The following is a 26,111-nucleotide window of genomic DNA, read 5'->3' on the forward strand; positions in this document are numbered from 1 at the left end:
ACCTTGTACTGATGTCGATGGATATTAGGTCCGAATGGAATGAACGTTTAATCATTAATTAGAGGAATAGTACACTCAGTCTAGTTCTAGCGCCTTTACTTTATCGCCCTGGGTTCCGGGCTCGATCCCAGCCACTGCTTAAATTTTGAAACCGTCGGCAATGGCGGCCGAGGAATGCCGACATAAGGAGTCACGCTCGTTCTGCCAACTGCCTTGTCACAGAGCCCGAAGGAGCGGACACAGTTTGTCAGAGCAACCTCTTGTTGGGGTGGAAAACAGCCCCTATTAGGCCAAGGAATCACCAATGATTAAAGACATGAGCATGCAGAAAGCAACAGATACCACGACGTTAAAGAGACACAACGAGTAGCCACAGGACATGTGGCCTGTAGTGGGCAAAGTGTCGTGATTCTGTCTCCTTCGGCACAAGATTCCGGATTAGTCCCGATCTCTGGTAGGGGACTGCCAAGGAAGAGCATGAAAAAGAGACTGAATAACCAATGAAAGGCTAACACACTACTAGTCGGAGTGTGGGATGCCAGAAGTATGAACGTGGCACGGAAATTTGAAAATTTTGAAAGGGATAAGCAGAGAATTAATCTATATATAGAGAGGATGAGAGAAGTGTTCAATTTATACATCGAACAAGTGGCGTTGAAGTAAACGAAATGTTAAAGAGTACGATTAAAACTCAAGGTGAAAGGATATCAATGATAAGATACGCTCATGACATTCCTGCCCTCACTGAAAGCGAAGAACAGTAACAGAACGTTTCAAAGGACTCAACAATGCACTGAGTATAGAATACGTGTCAAGAATAAAACGAGGAGACGCGAAAGTACTGAGAAACCTTAATATGAGGAAGACGTTTCTGAGAATGTACGTTTGGAGGGTTGCATTGTATGGTAGTAAAACATAGGCCGTGGCACAATCCGAAAAGACGGAAACCTAAGCGCTTGGGGTGTGGTGCTTTAGGAGGATGCTGAATATTAGATGGGCTGATACTACAAGGAATGAGTAGGTTCCTCGCAGAATCTGTGAGGAAAGAACATATGGAAAACGCTGACTAGAAGAAGGGACAGGTTGACAGAACTTGTGTTCAGACATTAGGCAATATCTTCCATGGTATTAGGGGGAGCTCTAGAAGGTAAAAACGGTAAGGGAACGCAGAAACTGGAATACATCAAACAAATAATTGAGGACTTACGGCGGAAGTGCTACATAAGGAGGGTACTTCATTGTGTACCACATTCTATTTCAGTCAGTGTTGTAGGGCCACAGTATCCCCACACATGTTCCTGTATTTCTCCGGAAACCGACCTGATCTTTCACGAGGTCGGCTTCTACCAGTTTTCCTTTTTTCCGTAAATATTTCGTGTCAGTATTTTGCAGCCATGGCATTTACCTGACGGTTTGGTAGTATTCAATCCTGTCAACAGTTGCCTTCTTTTTAACAATCCATCTACAAGTCTGAGTGTGTTTCACCTGTTTCAAATGTCTTGCACAGAAGGTGGAATACTTTCGTCATTCTTGGTTCTCTCAAGGATTTGAATAATTGTGACTTAATGCTGTCAAGTGATCCATTACTGTTATATATTATGACTGCAATGAACTGCAAACAGCGACAATGGCAAGGGGGCTTGTTATACCCGACCGGAGTGACTTAAAGTGGAAAGGCTGTCCAAATTAGAAGTAGGAAAAATCAATACCAGACTGAGATTCAAAGGAGAATCCTTGGGAAATGTAAATCATCCACGAAAGAGACAGCTCACAACATCGCCGTTCGACCGATTCGTGAATGTCGCTCATCTGTGTGTGAGGGTAAGGGGAAGCAGAGAAGATATAGTGATCCACTGGTAAGGTGAAAATATATGAGAAAAGAGCGAATTTGGTTATATGTACGCTCATTGTCTAGGGAGCATTAACAACGACAGTCGTTCCAGTGGCTGACGCTACAGTAGGCGCTGTGCTTTATATACAAGTTTACTGTTGAAATTCAGAGAACGTACGTTCCTAGATGTCAACGTATTAAGTTGTTTTATACAGATCTCACAAAACGATGAAGACAGGAAAATGAGATTAATTCGCAGCTCATACGGATGGTTACCGTCAGTCGTTCTCTTCTCGCACCACCCACAAATGGGACATGAATGGGGATATACGATAGTGGATGGGTGGCTTGCATAATGTAGAGATAGATGTCATCTGGGTGTACAAAGTGAGGTACAGTTTGATGCTGCTTTTTAAAACTGTGGGGGCAGAAACGACCTTGGAGGCAGGGCAACCGCCGGAATAAGTAAAATTCTTGGTTATCAATAAAACGCATCATGCCGGCCGTTGTGACTGAGCGGTTCTAGGCGCTTCAGTCTGGAACTGCACGACCGCTACGGTCGCAGGTTCGAATCCTGCCTCGGGCATGGATGTGTGTGATGTCCTTAAGTTAGTTAGGTTTAAGAAGCTCTAAGTTCTAGGGAACTGATGACCACAGAAGTTAAGTCCCATAGTGTTCAGAGGTATTTGAACGATTTTGGAACCGCTTCATCTGTATTTTTTATTTATACATCACTACCGCTTTCATGGCACTAGGAGCCACGTCTTCAGGTGAACCTCTGCAAAACAATATATAACGAGGGAGTAACAATCCTAACACATCCATTGATATGATAATTTTTTTAAAATATTTGAAAATTTTAAAGGTTTTTTTTAATACTTGTAAATGCTTTTACATAAGAATGTTAAAATATTCGTACTCACATAAGTAAAACGTTAAAGTTAAGCTAAGAACTTGGAACCCAGTATTCGTTATCGGTCAGAATACAATAATGCTACAACAGCCGGATGCATGGATTCCTATCCAGTACGGTTGATGGAGCCTAGAAAAATTATACCATAGTGATCCACTGGTAAGGTGAAAATATATGAGAAAGTATTAAGACCTAACACGCGGCTAGCATGAACAAACCAACGAGTGATTGCAGTTAAATTGAGGGATATTCTAAGTAACCTGGACTAAATGCGTCAGGTAAATAGCTTACCGATGCGCAAATAACACACTTTTCACTTCTCCGGTCTATATACAAACAACTGGGGACACGACCGCGTGCTGCTTCTTTAGTGCCGGCATGAAAGAAAACAGCTGGGCTTGCGCTGATGATGCGCGGCCACAACTGAATAATCGGTGATCTTTTGGCGGAACTTATGAATGGTGAATGACAGTAAGGAATATTGGACTATCCAAATATAAAAACGTTTTAAAAACAATAGAACATGATTATGACAGTTTACATTTATTTTCATTAGGAACGCCAGTGAGATACGCTAATATAAAAGAAACTCATAAACCAAGGGCGTTTAATGACGTAAAAGAGGAACATCATATGGTTATATTAGGGAAAATGAACAGACCCAACAGCGGCCCCTAAATTAACCTTAAGAGCTTTTTAAAAAAACTTCAAAATTCTACAGTTATTGAAACTTCCTGGCAGATTAAAACTGTGTGCCCGACCGAGACTCGAAATCGGGACCTTTGCCTTTCTCGGGCAAGTGCTCTACCAACTGAGCTACCGAAGCACGACTCACGACCGGTCCTCACAGCTTTACTTCTGCTAGTACCTCGTCTCCTACCTTCCAAACTTTACAGAAGCTCTCCTGCGAAACTTGCAGAACTAGCACTCCTGAAAGAAAGGATATTGCGGAGACATGGCTTAGCCACAGCCTGGGGGATGTTTCCACAATGAGATTTTCACTCTGCAGCGGAGTGTGCGCTGATATGAAACTTCCTGGCAGATTAAAACTGTGTGCCCGACCGAGACTCGAACTCGGGACCTTTGCCTTTCGCGGGCAAGTGCTCTACCAACTGAGCTACCGAAGCACGACTCACGACCGGTACTCACAGCTGGAAACATCTACAGTTATTGTTTCTAAAATATTATAACAAAGACAAATGAATTTTGATACTTTTTAAATACAGTTTAAACTTGAGAACTTTTTTAAAAACGAGCGTGAAAGGAAGATACACAAGAAACCTAAGGTAATAAAGGGGAGGTGGTGAGGTGAATAGTGAAGAGAGAGGGAGGGAGGGAGAAAAATGCAAAGACCCAGGGAGAAAGGACGGGAACCGGGCAAAAGAAAAACAGAGTATTATGTCAGCTAACTTAGACATTCGAAATTTACCAAAATGCTAAGGTCCTTGAACTCCCTTTGTCCATTTAGCGTTTTGTGTGGAAAGCGAGTAATGTGTCGCATAATCTCAATCTCTTCTCAGATGTTTAGTGTGTGGCCCTTGTTTTCTGGACGTAAAATTTTTTATTTACTTCGGACATCGATGACGAAATGCCCTTGCTTACGGAAGTTCGTAGTCATCTAAAAATAAAAGACAAAATACAGCTAAAGCGGTTTATTAAAGCCCGAGACCTTGGATTCCGGTCCTCTCTGCCTCAAAGCCAACAAAATGCCTGTTTAGAGACTGGCAGACAACTATGCTTTCTTTTTTCTTTCTATTTCTCTTCTTTTTCAATCGGTAACTTCTTATCAAACAAAATCGTAGCTTCTTCAGTTCTCAATCTCAGTTACACTTTTTTTAATAATTGAACTTGTAAAATAAGCTCTATGTAATTTTTTAAAAATGTTATCAAGTGATAATATGCATTCCTCATTTTTCAATCTCAGTTACACTTTTTTGTAGAATTGAAATTGTGAAATAAGCTCTATGTATTTTTTTAATATTACCACGTAAAAATATTTTTAACACGGTTGCAATTCTCTCGCGACGAATACGTCAGCTATAATGAACGTCATATCTCTTAAGACTGTTCCCGGATAACACCTTTGAACACCACACGGAACACCCAAAAAAGGCGGTAACTAAACCGAGTGCTCAGTGTCACTGTATTTCTTGTTGTTTTAGCAACAGTGTGATCGCTAGAGCGGTGTACTAGTAAGATCTGGTGACCAGCTGTAAACTTTCGTTTTTTTTTATTTTTTTTTTTTTTTAAATCCTGCGAAGTCGTGTATGAAGTCAGTGTATCTCTGGCCGTAGGAAACATTACCGCACCTGCATCTACTAATTGTACTAAAAATATGTCACGTGAAATGTTAACAAAATTAAAACAAGGGGCTCATAATGCCATCATAAGCGCCACGTAAGACTAAAGCAGAAAACTGATCTATTTTGATAATATTCAGAGCCCATAAAGATCATAGGTAATAAAAAATTTTAACAGCTCAACTGTTTGGGGTAGACAAACCACATTATCACGTCAACACCACAGTCACATCCAAATTTGAAGGCAGGGCCATCAGTGAAGTACATCACTTAGAACTGAAAGACAGCGACAGACAGCCAGAACAGAATAGACCACCTGGGCTGAGAGAGCAAGCAGTTACACAAACATCAAATATTTCAAAATACACGAACATAACGTATTTCAAGCACCTGCGAGAACTGATAAATGCTAAATAATTAGTGGGGATCGGGGATGGTGACCCACTACGCTACACTGCATGGACCAAACATCACCACAGTATACCTGAGTGGTTGAGTTGTAGTTTAAGTTGTCAGAGGAGGCCACGAAAAACGTGATGAGGAAGTGAGTTTGCGACAAAAATGTTTTAAGTATAAAGTAAGAATCTTGAAACAAAATAGGTCAGAAGAATTTTTTCTACAAATAATTTAAGATCATCTCATTCCCCCTTTTCAGTCATACAAATTTACACAATTTTCCACACAAGGGAGTCGTACTGAAAATAAAATGAAGTATCTCATTTTTTCAAATTACTTTCCTGTAATATTTATTCGTGTGGACTTACCCTTTTTCCCCCGTGGCCTACATGCATTTACTGGGATTTATTATAAAAACTTTCAGATCAATGCTTGCTGTAAGGAATGACTACTTATCCACTACATAAACAATCTTAAAGTTAAAATTGTAACTAAGACGATGATATGGTGGTGCGGGCGCACGACCGCAGGGTATTTAACTTCAGCTCGAGTGTAATTGGATGAAATGATCAGGATATTGGATTGGCTATCGCATCGATGAACGATTATCGTAACCTGTCGAAAATGTAAAATATATGGGGTTACTCATACAGAGCCATTTTTGAGAGGAACAACGAACGACGATATAAACGTAGTTGTAGCAAAGTGGAGGCCAGACTAATACTAATTGGAAAAAAAGTCTTATCTACATAACTCACGTACAAAATACCCCTCAGACTTATAAGTCATCTGTATGGGATACTCAGTAATTTGATGTAATGCTAGAACATAGTCTTCCAAATAAATGCTGTTCGGATAATTATTATCGTATACATGCTTTCTTGAGAAAGTTTAATGACTTTCCACAATTACTGAAGGCGCTTTGTGTGAGTTATAAAGCACTTTTAATTTCGCCTTCACCGCAAACTGGTATACTGCAAAGCGACGAGCATTTCTGGTTCCAGATAAAACAGATGGTCACGTTATACCGGTTGGGGAAGCCGGTTTACGTAGTCGAGGAAAACAGGATCAATTCCATCCGGACTAGATCTGACGAACTTGCTTTCAGACTCTTTTCTGTCTTTAGTCCCGTTTACACGACCTACTGTAACCAGGTATCTGTGCGGATGCGCATACCGCAATAATGCCGACTTTACCTTAAAACGCTGCGCCGTTACGGAAATACACGGACATCCACAACTATATCACTATTTCCGTCTGTCGTTGCGTTACAAGCGATCGATAGTGACGATTATTAGTGTTTAAGTCAAAATTATTACCGGGACGGAATGACACTATTTCGCCTAGAACGCGCAGTATCGTAGAGACGGTAGATATTTTGTTGGCAGCTGCAGGGGCTAAAGATGGCGGTTGGCAGTCTTCCGGCTTTACAGAACAGCTACACGTGTATCGTGCTTTTAACGAACCGACAGCAGATTTACTTCTGAGTCATCTCCGTTTCAATTACATTAACAAAGATCGCTTCCGGAATTACAGAAAACTGTCATAACGCTTCATGAAGACCCTTCTAGTACACTTCATTAATTGGAATCTCTTCGCGGTCGGACTATAATTCTTGTATTACCTGCACTGATTAACCAAAATTTAATGCCTACATATTTATGCACTACTGGCCATTAAAATTGCTACACCACGAAGATGACGTGCTGCAGACGCGAAATTTAACCGACAGAAAGAAGATGCTGTCATATGCAAATGATTAGGTTTTCAGAGTATTCACACAAGGTTGGCACCGGTGGCGAAACCTACAACCTGCTGACATGAGGAAACTTCCCAAACGATTTCTCATATACAAACAGTAATTGACCGGCTTTGCCTGGTGAAACGTTGTTGTGATGCCTCGTGTAAGGAGAAATGCGTATCATCACGTTTCCGACTTTGATAAAGGTCGGATTGTAGCCTATTGCGATTGCGGTTTATCGTATCGCGACATTGCTGCTCACGTTGGTCGAGATCCAATGACTGTTAGAAGAATATGGAATCGGTGGGTTCTGGACGGTCATACGGAACGCCGCGCTGGATCCCAACGGCCTCGTATCACTGGCAGTCGAGATGACAGGCATCTTATCCGCATGGCTGTAACGGATCGTGCAGCCACGTCTCGATCCCTGAGTCAACAGATGGGGACGTTTCCAAGACAACAACCATCTGCACGAACAGTTCGACAACGTTTGCAGCAGCATGGACTATCAGCTCGGAGACCATGGCTGCGGTTACCCATGACGCTGCATCACAGACAGGAGAGCCTGCGATGGTGTACTCAACCTGGGTGCACGAATGACAAAACGTCATTTTTCCAGAAGAATCCATCATGATGGTCGGATCCGTGTTTGGCGAGATCGTGGTGAACGCACGTTGGAAGCGTGTATTCGTCATCGTCATACTGGTGTATCACCCGGCGTGATGGTATGGGGTGCCATGGGTTACACGTCTCGGTCACCTCTTGTTCGCATTGACGGCACTTTGAATAGTGGACGTTACATTTCAGATGTGTTACGACCCGTGTCTCTACCCTTCATTCCATCCCTGCGAAACCTTACATTTCAGCAGGATAATGCACGACCCCATGTTGCAGGTCCTGTATGGGCCTTTCTGGATACAGAATATGTTCGACTGCTGCCCTGGCCAGAACATTCTCCAGATCTCTCACCAATTTAAAACGTCTGGTCAATGGTGGCCGAACAACTGGCTCGTCACAATGTGCCAGTCACTACTCTTGATGAACTGTGGTTTCGTGTTGAAGTTGCATGGGCAGCTGTCGGATGGCATCTAAGCTCTGTTTGACTCAATGTCCAGGCGTATCAAGGCCGTTATTACGGCCAGAGGTGGTTGTTCTGGGTACTGATTTCTCAGTATCTATGCACCCAAACTGCGTGAATCTGTAATCATATGTCAGTTCTACTATAATATATTTGTCCAATGAATACCCGTTTATCATCTGCATTTCTTCTTGGTGTAGCAATTTTAATGGCCAGTAGTGTAGCACGTTGCTAAACCTTTGGAACCGTATACAGCAGCGATTCTTCATGGGATGGATTAGAAAAATCTTTGGCAGCTTTTCGAAGGTACGTGGCACAAATTGTCTCCGCATTGCTCACTCAGTTCTCGAAAACTGCTGTCCAGTGAGCTGTAGTTCGCTATCTGACGCCCCATAACGTCCCATAAGCGTTCCATCAAGTTTAGATCGGGCGAATTTTGTGGCCTAGACACCAACGGGAGTTCACTAGCATGCTACTCAGGCCAGTGTAGCTCGATGCTGGCCTTGCGGCAGGGACAATTACCTGCTCTAAGAAACCATCGCTGTCAGGAGCATCATGGGATGCAGGTGGTCCACAATATAGGTCACGTAGTCTATATGTTTCATGCTGTCATCGATTGCTACTACAGATCGAACTGACGGCTATGTGAACGTCATCCATGGTATAATACACCCCACTGGTCTGCTTGCATGCCGAGGAGCATGTTTCGAGCAACCGTTCGGCTGTATGACGGCGTAACTGGACATGAACTCGACCTGGTGCAACAACAAAAGTGATTCGTCCGACAAATCGACACTTTCTCATTGTTCCACGGCCCAATATGACTGATCCTGTGCCCATAGCAATTGTGACGGAGGATGACGTTGGGTCGACACGGGAACGAGTAGGTTGGCTGGTTCAAATGGCTCTGAGCACTATGGGACTTAACATCTTAGGTCATCAGTCCTCTAGAACTTAGAACTAGTTAAACCTAACTAACCTAAGGACATCACACACATCCACGCCCGAGGCAGGATTCGAACCTGCGACCGTAGCAGTCGCGCGGTTCCGGACTGACGAACGAGTAGGAATCGTCTGCTTGAGCAGCCCCATGTTTAGCAGTATGCGCACAACCGCGTTCACCAAAACACTTGCGCCAGCACCAGAATTGTATCGTGTCGTCGTATCTGCCACACATTGCTGTCTACTCTGCTTCGCAGAATTGGGAAGGAACTGAATTCCACGTTCTGTAATGACATCCAATACGTTGTCGCTTCTTCAAGGTTTCACCATCCTTCCACCAGTTTCCATAGATGATGACGACAGTAGCAGACATACAGCCGACCAGTTCCGCCGTTTCCGACATTCCCGTTCCTAGGCACCGGATCGCAATCAGGGCTTCCTGAAAGTCGCTTGTATTCGTGTATTTTTCCACTTGCGTTTCGTGTAATCACCTGGACGATCCCCATTCGTCTTTTCTCGTCTTCTATACTTCCTTTATCGCATCATATGCTCATTATGCCACCAAGCGGCTTTTACTCACGCAGTGGATGGTGATATAATACAGGGTGACTCAAAAAGAATACCACAACTTTAAAAATGTGTATTTAATGAAAGAAACATAATATAACCTTCTGTTATACATCATTACAAAGAGTATTTAAAAAGGTTTTTTTCACTCAAAAACAAGTTCAGAGATGTTCAATATGGCCCCCTCTAGACACCCGAGCAATATCAACCCGATACTCCAACTCGTTCCACACTCTCTGTAGCATATCAGGCGTAACAGTTTGGATAGCTGCTATTATTTCTCGTTTCAAATCATCAATGGTGGCTGGGAGAGGTGACCGAAACACCATATCCTTAACATAACCCCATAAGAAAAAATCGCAGGGGGTAAGATCAGGGCTTCTTGGAGGCCAGTGATGAAGTGCTCTGTCACGGGCTGCCTGGCAGCCGATCCATCGCCTCGGGTAGTTGACGTTCAGGTAGTTACGGACAGATAAGTGCCAATGTGGTGGCGCTCCATCCTGCTGAAATATGAATTGTTGTGCTTCTTGTTCGAGCTGAGGGAACAGCCAATTCTCTAACATCTCCAGATACTGTAGTCCAGTTACAGTAGCACCTTCGAAGAAAAAGGGACCAAAAACTTTATTGGCTGAAATGGCACAGAAAACGTTCACCTTAGGCGAGTCACGTTCATACTGAGTTGTTTCCCGCGGATTCTCAGTGCCCCATATACAGACATTGTGACGGTTGACTTTCCCGTTAGTGTGGAAAGTTGCTTCATCACTAAACACAATCTTTGAAACGAAAGATTCATCTGTTTCCATTTGAGCAAGGATAAAATCACAGAAATCGATTCTTTTAATCTTATCAGCTGCAGACAGTGCTTGAACCAATTTCAGACGATAAGGTTTCATAACTAACCTTTTTCGTAGGACTCTCCATACAGTTGATTGTGGAATTTGCAGCTCTCTGCTAGCTCTGCGAGTCTATTTTCCTGGGCTGCGAACAAATGCTTGCTGGATGCGTGCTACATTTTCATCACTCGTTCTCGGCCGTCCAGAACTTTTCCCTCTGCACATACACCCATTCTCTGTAAACTGTTTATACCAACGTTTAATACACCACCTATCAGGAGGTTTAACACCATACTTCATTCGAAATGCACGCTGAACAACTGTCGTCGATTCACTTCTGCCGTACTCAATAACACAAAAAGCTTTCTGTTGAGCGGTCGCCATCGTAGCATCAACTGACGCTGACGCCTAGTCAACAGCGCCTCAAGCGAACAAATGTACAACTAAATTAAACTTTATAGCTCCTTTAATTCGCCGACAGATAGTGCTTAGCTCTGCCTTTTGTCGTTGCAGAGTTTTAAATTCCTAAAGTTGTGGTATTCTTTTTGAATCACCCTGTATTTTGTCTCAACAATATACTTCATTAAAAAAATTTCTGAATGAATACTTTTTTGTTTGTTGGTTAATTTTAAGTAAAAGCAATTCTGTTTCAGTAGTTTATGACATACGCTCCTCCATTGTCAGCTTAACATGGATGTAAACATTGCACTATGTATCTCTCTGCGTTATCTGACACGTAACTGCATACTATTTTTCACGTAGCTCCGAGGTATTTTACGTTTTTATTGTAATTCTTGCGTGTGCTTTGGTCAAATGTGGCCTCTTTCAAGGACACATGTATTCGTCATTATTGTTAGCCTATTGTTAAACATTCTGACATGGTCAGGTTGCCCTCCATTCAGAGGTTGTTGCACGCAGTGACCGTTATTTTTGATTTATAAATAATAGATTTCAGCTACTAGCCGTCCTTTGGAATTTTTATTGGTACATCTAGATTTCAGCTAGAAACTAGCCAATCTCAATGCACTATCATTTTTCGTCAATGCATGTAATGCCTGTTGGTCGGGCTTTGTTCACAGTTCATTGCATATAATGCCTGTTGGTCGGGCTTTGTTCACAGTTCATTGAATATTCAGGCATTAATGCATTGACCAAAAATGATAGTGCGTTGAGAATGGCTAGTTTCTAGCTGAAATCTAGATCTACCAATAAAAATTTCAAAGGACGTCTGATAGCTGAAATCTCTTATTTACAACTCAGACATGGTGTTTATTCACCACTTGAAGACAGATGAATTAAATACTTACACGGAAAATAGAGTAACAATTCTCCGAAACTGGTATAAAATACAAATAAAATTTAGCAGCTCCACGGTTAAAAGTTTACCTCTTTTATAAGTAAGAGGTAAAAGAACTGATCGGCAAAATTACATAACAGATCAATATCCGTAACAGGTCCCCACGTACCATGGACCTTGCCGTTGGTGGGGAGGCTTCGGTGACTCGGTCATACAGATAGCAGTGCCGTGGGTGCAATCACAACGGTTGGGTATCTGGTGAAAGACCAGACATACGTGTGGTTCCTGAAGAGGGACAACGGCCTTTTCAGTTGTTGCAGGGGCAGCAGTCTGGATGATTGACTAATCTGACCTTGTAACATTAACCAAAATGGCCTTACTGTGCTGGTACTGCAAACGGCTGAAAACAAGAGGAAACTACAGCCGTAATTTTTCCCGAGAGCATCCAGATTCAATGTATGGTTAAATGGTGAGGGCGTCCTTTTGGGTAAAATATTCCAGAAGTAAAATAGTCCCCCATTCGGATCTCCGGGCGGGGACTACTCAGGAGGACGTCGTTATCAGGAGAAAGAAAACTGGCGTTCTACGGATCGGAGCGTGGAATGTCAGATCCCTTAATCGGGCAGGTAGGTTAGAAAATTTAAAAAGGGAAATGGGTAGGTTAAAGTTAGATATAGTGGTAATTGGTGAAGTTCGTTGGCAGGAGGAACAAGACTTCTCGTTGGGTGAATGCAGGGTTATAAATACAAAATCAAATAGGGATAATTCAGGAGTAGGTTTAATAATGAATGAAAAATCAGAGCGCGCGTCAGCTACCACGAACAGTACAGTGAACGCATTATTGTAGCCAAGATAGATACGAAGCCCACACCTACCTCAGTAGTACAAGTTTATACATCAACTAGCTGCGCAGATGACGAAGAGATTGAAGAAATGCATGATGAGATAAAAGAAACTACTCAGACAGTGAAGGGAGACGAAAATTTAATAGTCATAGGGAAAAGGAACACAAGGAAAAGTAGTAGGTGAATATGGACTGGGGCTAAGGAATGAAAGAGGAAGCCGCCAGGTAGAATTTTGCACAGAGCATAACTTAATCATAGCTCACATTTGGTTCAAGAATCATAAAAGAAGGCTGTATACGTGCAAGAGGTCTGGAGACACTGGAAGGTTTCTGATAGATTATATAACGGTAAGATAGAGATTAAAAAAAACAGGTTTTAAAACTGTAAGACATTACCAGGGCCAGGTGTGGACTCTGACCACAATCTATTGCTTATGAACTGTAGATTAAAACTGAACACACCGCAAAAAAGGTGGGAATTTAAGGAATGGGACTTGGATAAACTGAAAGAACCAGAGGTTGTAGAGAGTTTCAGAGACAGGAACGATTGACAGGTACAGGGGAAATAAATCCAATAGAAGAAGAGTGGGTAGCTTTGAGAGATGAAGTAGTGAAGCCACCAGAGGAACAAGTGGGTAAAAAGACGAGGTCTACTAGAAGTCCACGGGTAACAGAAGATATATTGAATTCAATTGATGAAAGGAGAAAATATTAAAATGTAGTAAATGAAGTAGACAAAACGACAGGAAGTGCAAAATGGCTAAACAAGGTTGGCTAGAGGACAAATGTAAGGATATAGAGGCATATATCACTAGGGGTAAGACAGATACTGCCTACAGGAAAATTAAAGAAACATTTGAAGAAAAGAGAACCACTTGTATGAATATCAAGAGCTCAGATGGAAAACCAGTTCTAAGCAAAGAAGGGAAAGCAGAAAGATGGAAGGAGTATATAAAAGTTGTATGCAAGGACGATGTACTTCAGGGCAATATTATGGAAATGTAAGGGGACGTAAGTGAAGATGAAATAAGAGATATTATACTGCGTGAAGAATTTGACAGATCACTGAAACACTTAAGTCGAAACAAGGCCCCAGGAGTAGAAAACCTTCTAAAAGAGCTACTGACAGCCTTGGGAGAGCCAGCCCTGACAAAACTCTACCATCTGGTGAACAAGATGTATGAGACAGGCGAAATACCCTCAGACTTCAAGAAGAATATAATAATTCCAAAGAAAGCAGGTGTTGGCAGGTGTGAAAATTACAGAACTATCAGCTTAATAAGTCATGGCTGTAAAATACTGACACGAATTGTGTACAGACGACTGGAAAAACTGGTAGAAGCCGACCTTGGGAAGATCAGTTCGGATTCCGTAGAAATATTGGAATAAGTGAGGCAGTACTGACCCTAAGACTTATCATAGAGGATAGGCTAAGGAAAGGCAAACCTATGTTTCTAGCATTTTTAGACTTAGAGAAAGTTTTTGACAATGTTGCCTGGAATACTCTCTTTTTAATTCTTTAGGTGGCAGGGGTCAAATACAGAGAGCAAAAGGCTATTTACAATTTGTACAGAAACCAGATCGCAGTTATAAGAATCGAGGGGCATGAAAGGCAAACTGTGGTTGGGAAGGGAGTAAGACAGTGTTGTAGCCTATCCCCGATATTATTCAATCTGTATATTGAGCAACCAGTAAAGGAAACACAAGAAAAATTCGGAGTAGGAACTAAAATCCATAGAGCAGAAATAAAAACTTGAGGTTTGCCGATATTGTAATTCTGTCAGAGACAGCAAAGGACCTGTAAGAACAGTTGAATGGAATGGACAGTGTCTTGAAAGGAGGATATAAGATGAACATCAACAAAAGCAAAACGAGGATAATGGAATGTAGTCGAATTAAATCAGGTGACGCTGAGGGAATTAGATTAAGAAATAAGACACTTAAAGTAGTAAATGAGTTTTGCTGTTTGGGGAGCAAAATAATTGATGATGGTCAAAGTAGAGAGGATATAAAATGTAGGCTGGCTATGGCATGAAGAGCGTTTCTGAAGAAGAGAAATTTGTTAACATCGAGTATAGATTTAAGTGCCAGGAAGTCTTTTCTAAAAGTATATGCATTGAGTGTAGCCATGTAAGGATGCGAAACATGGACGATCATCAATGGATCTCCTATTTAGTATAGTAGGGCAGCGCGGAGGGTAAAAATAGTAGAGGGAGACCAAGAGATGAATTCACTAAGCAGATTCAGAATGGCCGTAGGGTGCAGTAGTTACTTGGAGGTGAAGAAGCTTGCACAGTATAGAGTAGCATAGAGAGCCGCAGCAGACCAGTCTCTCTACTGAAGATTACAACAACGACTTCCTTAACATCGGTTTGCTGCGAAATTCGTGAACATATTCTGAACTATAATAAATTTCCTGAGATGGAAAAGTTTCTGTCCACAAATCAGCAATGATTGAGAAAGCATCGCTCATGCGTAACTAAGTAGCTGTTTTCTAACACAATATCCTGTGAACCATGGATGAAGGGCAACAGACAGATTCCATATTCCTTGCTTTCCGGAAGGCTATAGACATGGTAGCCCATTGCTAACTGCTAGCGAAGGTGTTAGTATACGGCTAGGCTCACAGATATATGAGTAGCTCGAAAGCTTCTGAAGTAATGAAACGCAGCACGTCGTCCACGACGGCGACTGTTCATCAAGAACAAGGATTTCTTCAGGATTTCCCCGGTAAAGTGTGATTGGACCGCTCTTATCCTCTACATACGTGTACATACAGGGTGTTTCAAAAATGACCAGTATATTTGAAACGGCAATAAAAACTAACGAGCAGCGATAGAAATACACCGTTTGTTGCAATATGCTTGGGACAACTGTACATTTTCAGGCGGACAAACTTTCGAAATTACAGTAGTTACAATTTTCAACAACAGATGGCGCTGCAAGTGATGTGAAAGATATAGAAGACAACGCAGTCTGTGGGTGCGCCATTCTGTACGTCGTCTTTCTGCTGTAAGCGTGTGCTGTTCACAACGTGCACGTGTGCTGTAGACAACATGGTTTATTCCTTAGAACAGAGGATTTTTCTGGTGTTGGAATTCCACCGCCTAGAACACAGTGTTGTTGCAACAAAACGACGTTTTCAACGGAGGTTTAATGTAACCAAAGGACCGAAAAGCGATACAATAAAGGATCTGTTTGAAAAACTGCAACGGACTGGGAACGTGACGGCTGAACGTGCTGGAAAGGTAGGGCGACCGCGTACGGCAACCACAGAGGGCAACGCGCAGCTAGTGCAGCAGGTGATCCAACAGCGGCCTCGGGTTTCCGTTCGCCGTGTTGCAGCTGCGGTCCAAATGACGCCAACGTCCACGTATCGTCTCATGCGCCAGAGTTTACACCTCTATCCATACAAAATTCAAACGCGGCAACCCCTCAGCGCCGCTACCATTGCTGCACGAGAGACATTCGCTAACGATATAGTGCACAGGATTGATGACGGCGATATGCATGTGGGCAGCATTTGGTTTACTGACGAAGCTTATTTTTACCTGGACGGCTTCGTCAATAAACAGAACTGGCGCATATGGGGAACCGAAAAGCCCCATGTTGCAGTCCCATCGTCCCTGCATCCTCAAAAAGTACTGGTCTGGGCCGCCATGTCTTCCAAAGGAATCATTGGCCCATTTTTCAGATCCGAAACGATTACTGCATCACGCTATCTGGACATTCTTCGTGAATTTGTGGCGGTACAAACTGCCTTAGACGACACTGCGAACACCTCGTGGTTTATGCAAGATGGTGCCCGGCCACATCGCACGGCCGGCGTCTTTAATTTCCTGAATGAATATTTCGATGATCGTGTGATTGCTTTGGGCTATCCGAAACATACAGGAGGCGGCGTGGATTGGCCTCCCTATTCGCCAGACATGAACCCCTGTGACTTCTTTCTGTGGGGACACTTGAAAGACCAGGTGTACCGCCAGAATCCAGAAACAATTGAACAGCTGAAGCAGTACATCTCATCTGCATGTGAAGCCATTCCGCCAGACACGTTGTCAAAGGTTTCGGGTAATTTCATTCAGAGACTACGCCATATTATTGCTACGCATGGTGGATAAGTGGAAAATATCGTACTATAGAGTTTCCCAGACCGCAGCGCCATCTGTTGTTGAAAATTGTAACTACTGTAATTTCGAAAGTTTGTCTGCCTGAAAATGTACTGTTGTCCCAAGCATATTGCAACAAACTGTGTATTTCTATCGCTGCTCGTTTAGTTTTTATTGCCGTTTCAAATATACCGGTCATTTTTGATACACCCTGTATATGATCTGACAGACAGGGTGAGAAGCAATCTGCGGCTGTTTGCTGATGACGCTGTGTTGTGTGGTGATACGTCGTCGCTGGGTGACTGTGAGAGAATACAAGATGATTCAGAAAAAATGTCTAATTCGTTTGACGAATAGCAGCTTGTTCTAAATGTAGAAAAGTGTATGTCAGTGCAGCTGAGTAGGAAAAAGAATCCCATAATGTTCGAAAGCTGGATTACTAGTCTTCTGCTTGACAGTCATGTCGATTAAATACCTGGGTGTAGCGTTGCAAAGCGATATAAAATGGAATGAGCATGTAAGGACAGAACGGAAGGTGAATTTCCGACTTCAGTTTATTGGGAGAATTTTAAGAAAGAGTGGTTCCTCTGTATAGACGGCCGCATACAGAGCACCAGTGCGATCCATTCTTGAGTACTGCTCGAGTGTTTGGGATCCTCATGAGGATGGACAAAAGGAAAACAAGGAAGCAATTCAAAAGCCAGTTGCCAGATTTGAACGGTAAATTCTGTCATCACACGAGAGTTACAGAGGTGTTTCGTGAACTCAAATGGGAAATCCTTGGAGGGAAGACGACGTTCTTTTCACGAAACACTACCGAGAAAGTTAAGAGAACCAGAATTTGAAGCTGACTACAGAACTGTTCTGCTGCCGTCAACGAACATTTCGCGTGAGGACCAGAAGATAAGAGAAATTATAGCCCCTACGGCGGTTTCTTTTTCTGAACACAAAAATTCAATAACAGCACGCTGCTTCTAACGTGTGTCGTATGTAGACGCCATTTTGACGGTGTACCACGGCTCTGCCATCTTCCAGAACGGTTCCAAACTTCACCGGTGCGCAGAAAAAACATCAGGTGTGAAGCACCATCAAGGACGTTTGTCTATGTATATTTATGGCTTCTTAAAAAATGTGGGCATTACTTATTGAACGACTCTCGTACATTTTTTGGATGACATAGGCCGTATGCTTCTTGGCAGATTAGTTGGCCAAGAACCATTCAGAAGATATTTATAATACTCCAGGATGGATAGAAACAAAATCTTCTTTAATCAAAATATCCACGGGTGTACTGCCGGTCTACAGTGTTCAACGGGCACAATATTTCGGCGATCATACATGTCGCCATCATCAGGTGAACTGACGGACTGAGCTCCTGTGAACGTGCCGGCACGGAGATCCGTACACTATGGCTGCTGAGCGTATATATGGGAAAATGGGAGCTATTGAGAAATTTGATGAGAATGCCCATAATTTTAGTCAATTAACCCATTACGATATAACGGATGAGTTTAAATTTTTCGCTAACAAATATGATGGTGTAATTATTAATAAAATTGTAACGTATGTGTATAGGGTAAATGTTCGTATAAAACGCTTAACACTGGATGACCGTGCTAACAAAAAAATATTTGAAGACCAGGGGGCTTTGGAGAAGGTTAGGATTGCGTGTACTAATAAATTGGGGCCGTTTAGTTTGAGACCCGACAAATCATCGGGTGTTCCATGGAGGAAGTTCAGTAGTCGTAGTCGATATAAGTTTGTTACGCATTGTAAACCTGAGACCAGCGCTGATATAAGTAAGGTTAAAGGATGGCCAGACCTGGAGAATCAATGTAAATGTAAAAATAAGTTGTTTCAAGGGGTAAACCCGTTTTATATTGGTGTAGAAATCGCAGGTGACGAACCTAGGAAGGACGATGTAATTCAGAGTGAAGTTAAATATGTCACATATGTTGTAAGAAATCGTGTATACATGACATTTTGTAAACGCAAAGGAACTGTCACGTTCTAAATAAAGGTTATTGTTACAGCACATGTCTGCGTTGGAGTTCTTTTATTCTAATTGGGATCACATCAGAAACTACCCAGACGATCTACGCCTCGCCTGCTGAGCAGCCATAGTGTACGGATCTCCGTGCCGGCATGTTCACAGGAGCTCACTCCGTCAGTTCACCTGATGATGGCGACATGTATGATCGCCGAAATATTGTGCCCGTTGGACACTGTAGACCGGCAGTACACCCGTGGATATTTTGACTATCAAATACGCCGGGAGAAACTCAAGAATCACAAAATCTTCTTTGTAGCAGCGCGCACTAGAAAACCTCACTCGAAGATTAAACGCCATAAGGAACAGCAATGTGTATCTAGAGGCTATTGACCACATAGTGTAGTTGCAGGTTAACAGTCGCTGCGTTGAGGTACATTCTCACACAGGTAAACCAATTCAGAATGCAGCAGTTTAGTTGCCCTGAAGAGAGTAGCTGTAAAGACGGCCGAAACGTCAGTCGTTTTATAACTACGCGGCCCAACACTCAAAACGATTTTAGACGAACTAACACCGGGTGTGCAAGCCTAAGAATTTAAACAGGGCTCTCTTTTATTGCAATAGCGACTCAACGTCGTCTGTAGTCAGACTGAGCCGATAGATAACGTTCCTCGGTAGTTCGCTGCTGCTGGAAAAAGATTACAGTACGTCTAAAACACATCCTAAACAAAATGCTACGTTCTGTGTTCTTCATTAGTTATTCCATACAGCGAAATATATACCTACACAAGCTATCTCGGACCTCTGGCATGAAAATTATACAGAGGAAAGGGACACTAAAACGTAATATTTGTGGATACGAAAGCAATGGTGGCGGTGTGGCGTCTTGAATGAGCAATGTGTTAAAAAACCGTTTATTAGCTTCGTACGTTTCACAACAAACAATGGCTTGCCACATTAGATTTGGCGACATCTGGAAAAACAGTACACAGTCATCGGTAGTTTACAACACGGTGGTGTTTCTCATTTACTACGTTTAGCTGACGAGTAGCTGATCTGGAGTATTGCTCGTTATGCAGACTTACAGACACACTGTTGATGTATCTTGGAGCGGGATGTAGTGCCTGACATTGAAACTAATATTATGAGAAATTATTCATCCACACGTGGACACCAGAAGAATTTTGAAGAGAATCAGCATCCGCACATGTACTTCGCAAGCATCTTATGGTCCGTGCCGGAGGTTACATTGTACTTCAGCCAGTCATTGCATTTCCTTATTCGCATTCGCAATTTGAGCGAGGGAAAAACGACTATCTATGTTCTTCCGTACAGGCCTTCTTTTGTCTTATTTGCTCGTACATTCCTCACATAAGAGGTATATTGGTGGCAGTAGGATCATTCGACAACTTGCCGCATATGTATATTTTCTAAACTTTCTTAATAATTTTTCGCGAAAAGAAATTCTCCTTCCTTCCCGTGAACCCAGTTCGAGTTCACGGAGCATCTCCGAAATACTCATGTGTTGATCAAAGCTACCCGTAATAAATCTAGCAGTACGCCTCTGAATTGCATAAATACGTTCCTTTAACCCGACCTGGTGAGGAAATGGCTCTGATCACTATGCGACTTAACTTCTGAGGTCTTCAGTCGCCTAGAACTCAGAAGTAATTAAACCTAACTAACCTAAGGACATCACACACATCCATTCCCGAGGCAGGATTCGAACCTGCGACCGTAGCGCCTGGTGAGGATCCCAAACACTTGATCAGTATTAAAAACGGGTTGTAGAAATGTTCTGTACGCAATCTCCTTTATATATGAACCAGCTTTCCTAGAATTGCCTCAATTAAACCTATGTCGACCTTTGACCTTCTCTACAACCGACTTTATGTTTCTATTTCTCGTCGCTTTTTCAACGTTACACCTAGTTATAGAATCGACATGGCTATGTCAAACAGCACAAAAGTAATAACATGTTCGAAATTTATACAAGCGTTTTTCATGCTGATCTTCCTTAACGTAAATTTTGATACGTTTAAAGCAAGCTGTCATTCATCACACCAAACGAAATATCTACCCAAGTAAGCCTACAGCCTCCTACAATCCTCAAAGGCGACGCTTCACGCGCTCTGCAGCGCCATCAGCAGACTCCCGCAGACCAATGCGAACAATCTCCATCAAATCGTTTATGTATGTGGAGAACAAGAGCCGTCCTCTCACACTACTGTGGGGCACTGCTGACAATCCCTTTGACTCCGCTAAACACTCGCCGTTCTGGACAACATACTGGTTCCTATTATTTAAAAAGCCTTCGAGTCACTCACATATCTGAGAACCTGTTCCATATGCTCGACCAGTTGTTAACAGTCTGCAGCGTGGTACAGTGTCAAATGGTTACCGAAAATTTAGGAATAAGAAATTTGCCTGTTTTCCTTAATCCATGGTTCATAGGATAACGTGCGAGAAAAGGCAAGCGTTTCTCACTCAAGAAAATTTATTATATTCGAACTAAAAACACGTATAAGAGTTCTGCATCAAACTGACGTTAAGCATATTTGTAATTTTCCGGATCTGTCCCTGTAACCATCTCTGCTTTTTTTTTCAGTCTCTTGAACTTTCCCCTGGATGGGAGATTCGCAGATTCGCTATAAATGTAAACCATGTATCGGACCAATGCCGTAGAATTCTCTCTATAAACCTAGAACTGGAGTTAATCGTGGCCTGGCACAGGGGTTGAAACGTCGATTATTCTAGAACTTTGTACAAGAACAACTACGAAGTGTTTCCACTCAGATACAACGGCTACGAAATCCTGAAGACTTATTTAATGACAAATCTCTCCCAGCGGGAATGCTAATAAGTGAAATTAATATATCCCCGTGGATAAAAACTTACAAGCAAATACGAACAAATGTGTACCAGTGGACAGAAACTCGATCGTTAAGGTTAGAAGGAACTGGCTGAGCTTCCCGACAAAGAATTACATGCGCAGCAGACTATGATGAGATGGAATTGGATCGCATAGGAACGGTTTACCGATAAGTATCCTTCAGCTGGCTCGTATAGTACGTGGAGAGCACTAGCGGAGCGGCGATTACGCCAATATCATATACAATGCGAATAAGCAACGTCATAAAATGTCAATCAGTTCACGCATTTTGTCGTAATTTATACCATGAGACTGCCACTCACCGCTCTGAACGGTTAGTATATCACGTAGGTCACAAAGTCGTGGCATAATGATATGCATGTACATATGGCGGCAGTACCGCGTACGCGAGATACAAAAGGTCAGTGCATTCATGGAGCTGTCATTTGTACTCATGTGATTCATGTGAAAATCTTCCCCATCTGCATGTGGCCACACGGCGGGAGTTAACAGACTTCGGAAGCGGAATGGTAGTTGAAGCTATACGCATGGGACCTTCCATTTCGGAAATCGTTAGGGGATTAAAGATTCCGAGACCCACGGTGTCAAGAGTGTACCGAGAATACCAAATTTCAGGTATTAACTCTCACCACGGACAACACAGTGGTCGACTGCTTTCACAGAACGCCAGACGACAGCGGCGTTGGCTTCGAGTTATCAGTGCTAACAGACAAGTAAAACTGCGTGCAATGACAGCAGAAATCAATGTGGGACGTACGACGAACCTATCCGTTAACACAGTGCGGCGAAACGTGGGGGTAAGGGGCTATAGCAGCAGCGAGTGCCTATGTTAACAACACGGCGTAGCCTGCAGCGCCTCTCCTGGACTCATGACCACAGTGTTGGATCCTGAGACACTGTGCGAGCTCATGGTGGCCCCATAATGGCGCGAACCATGCGTGCATTGAATGGACTGCGTCCTCTACTCCAACTAAACTGATCATTGACTGTCAATGGTTACGGTCATCCCATACCAACCAACTGTTCCTAATCTCCCAATGTATTCAGTCTAGAACCTTCTAAAGCTTCATAATTTTGACCATGTGTACCAGGCGGAAATGTATTTTGATCAGTGGTTTAAACTTGCAACTGTGGTTGTCTAGTGGGCAGAGCACTAGACTCCGGTCTTGGAGATCTTGGTTTGAGGCCTGATTAGGAGCAGGAAAGTTTCCTCGTTCCAGTCTCTTTAGGAAGACCCCAGCTCTACTCAGTTTGATATCAGATCAGTGCTGGAGATCTTTCCCATGGCTAAAAAGCGGCCGGAGGGACGGGCCTGTCTCCATACGCCTTCCAGTTCTGCTGTGAAGGAAGGCTCTACTCTGCTGACAGTCAAACCGATACCAGGTCACCTGTCTGCGCAACAGACGTTATCATTTCCTTTCCTAGCTAAAGTTTGGCTCCTCCCGTATCTATGTACCACATTATCTCACCAAAATTCTAACAAACTTCTCGTAACTGTGTTTTGTTTCACTACACAGTTTCAAGTACAAAGGTTCTGCGCTAAACAATATGGTACTATAGCAGCAGACCAACTCACGCAGCTGGGCTGGGGCAGCTGCAGCAGCAGCGGCCATCAGCAAGACGACAGAGACGGCGGAAGACGGAGGAGACACCATGGCGGGAGTAGTCCGCGGGAGTGACGAAGGCGGTGAACACTACCGGGCCTTTTGAGACTGGAGTGACTTTTATTGCGCTCCGTCCAGAACTCGTCAAGGTGACTACGTGCCACCCTCTGGCTGGCTGGCCAATCAACGGTCTCCGCGGAAACAAGTAACTGGGCCTCTCGCGCAACTCCACTCCCAAGGACAAGTGCGAAATTTACCGGAACATCCACATTTTTGCATTACAAATATACTGCGAGCATCGAGGACAAAGAAACTGCAGTTCCAAATACAGTATGCCAGGAAAGCATGAAACATTGACAAAAACATACTGTCGTTTGATCATCGAACAGAGTCACGTAGACAAACAGCTGAAAGAGTTGAAAACAAATAAGTCACCGGGTCCGAATGGAATGTCAGTTCGGTTTTGCGAAGAGTATCTATGTCACTGGCGCCTTACTTAGCTTGCATTTATCCCAGCAAAAAGTCCTAAACGACTGGAAAAAAGCACAGACGAATCCTGAGTATGAAAAGGGTAAAAGAACCGACCCTCAACATTACGGACCAATATCCTTAACATCGGTTTGCTGCAGAATTCTTGAACATATCCTCATATTCGAGACGGAAAAGTTCCGTCCACAAATCAGCAGAGCTTTAGAGAGCCTCGCCCTTGCGAAAGTCAGCTTTCTCTTTTCTCACATGATATCCTGAGAAGTATGTATGAAAGCCAACGAACACAGTACATACAGATTTCCGAAAAGCAAAGATTACAATTAGCACGTACGCGTTGGTAGTCCGGAGTGCCCATGAAAATTTTCGTCTTCGCTGTTTCACTGTTCTGCTGTGTTTGGATCATTTGTTTCTCAGCAACCTGTTTTGGCTTTTGTCGGTTCAGCATGTAATATTTACTAACATGATTAGTTGCCCTCTTACCAATTTTAGACGATGGCTCGTAAAATCCATCAATGCCCCTGGGTATGGAACAAAATACGTAAACTTAGGAAAGTGACTAGGCACAGCTGCGTCGCCCATCTCAGATGCTTCGTTTGTTTTCTCACGCAACACATCTTTGAAAATACTTTTCTGTTATCACGAGGAGGGACACCAAATCCATTGGAGGAAGCCGCCGGCAGCAGCCAACAAGGAGAAACGGCAATATCTACACTCCTACTTCTATCTTTCCTTGTTTCTCCCTTTTTCGTTTATATTCCCCCTTTTCCTCACCTCACATTTTCATTATTTCCAGTTCTGAAATATTCTTTTGTTTACATTTAGCGCCTTTCGTTAGCGGTTGTACCTGGGTTGCTATGTACAGTGTATTCTACAGCCAGAATATGATCGCACTTCTAGGTCACTGATTACTTAATGCGCAGTACTCGTGTATCCTACATGCCATGTCCAGGTATTTTTCTTGGCTAGAATAATACGAGGACGTGCTGAAAAGAAATGCCTTAGATTTTTTTATCTAAAAACTCTTATAGGTTTTTGAAGAGAACAAATGTTATTAACATCCTACATGTTTATTCGTCACGTATGCATATTTGCAGTCCTCTGCTGCTAGAGGGCTCCGTACTGTAACTACGTCTGTGCGTGAGGAACAGCGAGATGCAATTGGGTTTTGAATTCAAAATTTCGTTCACACATGGAGCGCCTTCTTCAGCTGTTTGACAATGTCAGATCACACTCGAGAGCAGCGACGTCTGCAACTATCCGACGCCTTGCGTCCACCGTCGTCGATCATTCTCCATACAGTCACGACTCGGTCCCACGCGAGTTTCATTTGTTTCCAAGACTTAAAGAACACCGTCGAGAACCTCACTCTGGTAGTGACGAACCAGCGCAAGCAATGGTGAGGTTCTGGCTCCGTCAACAAAGTCAAACATTCTACAGCGACGGTATGAAAAACTGGTCTCTCGTTGGGAGAAATGTATTCGTGAACGGGGTAACTATATTGAGAGATAAATACTTAAACATAAAGAATAAATATGTACAATGTTAATAACGTTTGTTTTGCTTAAAGAGCTTTAAGAGTTTTCACACAAAAAATTCGAAGGCGTTACTTTACAGCACGCCCTCGTACTTTTCGTGTGATGTTTTTGAGATGTGCTGTAATATACTACCCTGCAGATCAAAGCCACATTGTTTCTACACCGTTCACATATGACGCTGTGGGGCTGCGTATTAAAAAAAATTGCACTCTCTAGATTTTTCAATCCCCGACGAATGTATTTTGTTCAATGTTTCTTCCGTTAGTATAGTTTCTTAAACTACTTTGTAGCAGTTTAATGTTATGACCGTTGTCAACATAGGGTTGTGAACGTTCTGCCAGATTATGATCCAGTCCTTAGATGGAGTCTTTATTTACATAAGGTTGACTATTATAATGTTGCTCGTCAGCTAGTGTAGTTTGGACGGTAGTTCAACGCGGCATTGTGAGGCAGTTATTTCCAGTAGAATCGTCCTTGGTTCGCCCTGTTTACATATCCCCCAAATTTATTGGAACTTGTATATTGTTCAGTATTACGTCTTTAAAGCCCACTGAGTGCGCTGTCTGAATATCTGTGACACAGCTGCCTGCTGTCCATATCAAATGTGTCTTGCATTTTGTTTCGACATCCGTTAACACTAAGGCTCCAATTTTCTTGTAAGAGAGTCATAACATTTATCCTCACTTTGAAGATTTCACTCTACAGACGCACCGGCCTACTGCAGCCATTTATTTTCCTAGCTAGTTTCA

The 26,111-nt window shown here is 42.8% G+C and overlaps 1 protein-coding gene across 1 annotated transcript in view; it reads right to left on the reverse strand.

The window, feature by feature from the left end:
• The window catches only part of LOC126204435 (protein takeout-like), a 52,293-nt gene extending 28,848 nt beyond the window's left edge, over positions 1 to 23,445 (reverse strand). The window contains exon 1 of the mRNA XM_049938824.1: positions 23,311 to 23,445. Coding sequence (XP_049794781.1) covers positions 23,311 to 23,389 — 79 coding nt within the window. The 5' untranslated portion in view covers positions 23,390 to 23,445. The remainder of the gene's footprint in view (positions 1 to 23,310) is intronic.
• Positions 23,446 to 26,111: the final 2,666 nt, after the last annotated feature.

Source organism: Schistocerca nitens, chromosome 9 (assembly GCF_023898315.1).
Source record: "Schistocerca nitens isolate TAMUIC-IGC-003100 chromosome 9, iqSchNite1.1, whole genome shotgun sequence".
NCBI classification, from domain to species: domain Eukaryota; kingdom Metazoa; phylum Arthropoda; class Insecta; order Orthoptera; family Acrididae; genus Schistocerca; species Schistocerca nitens.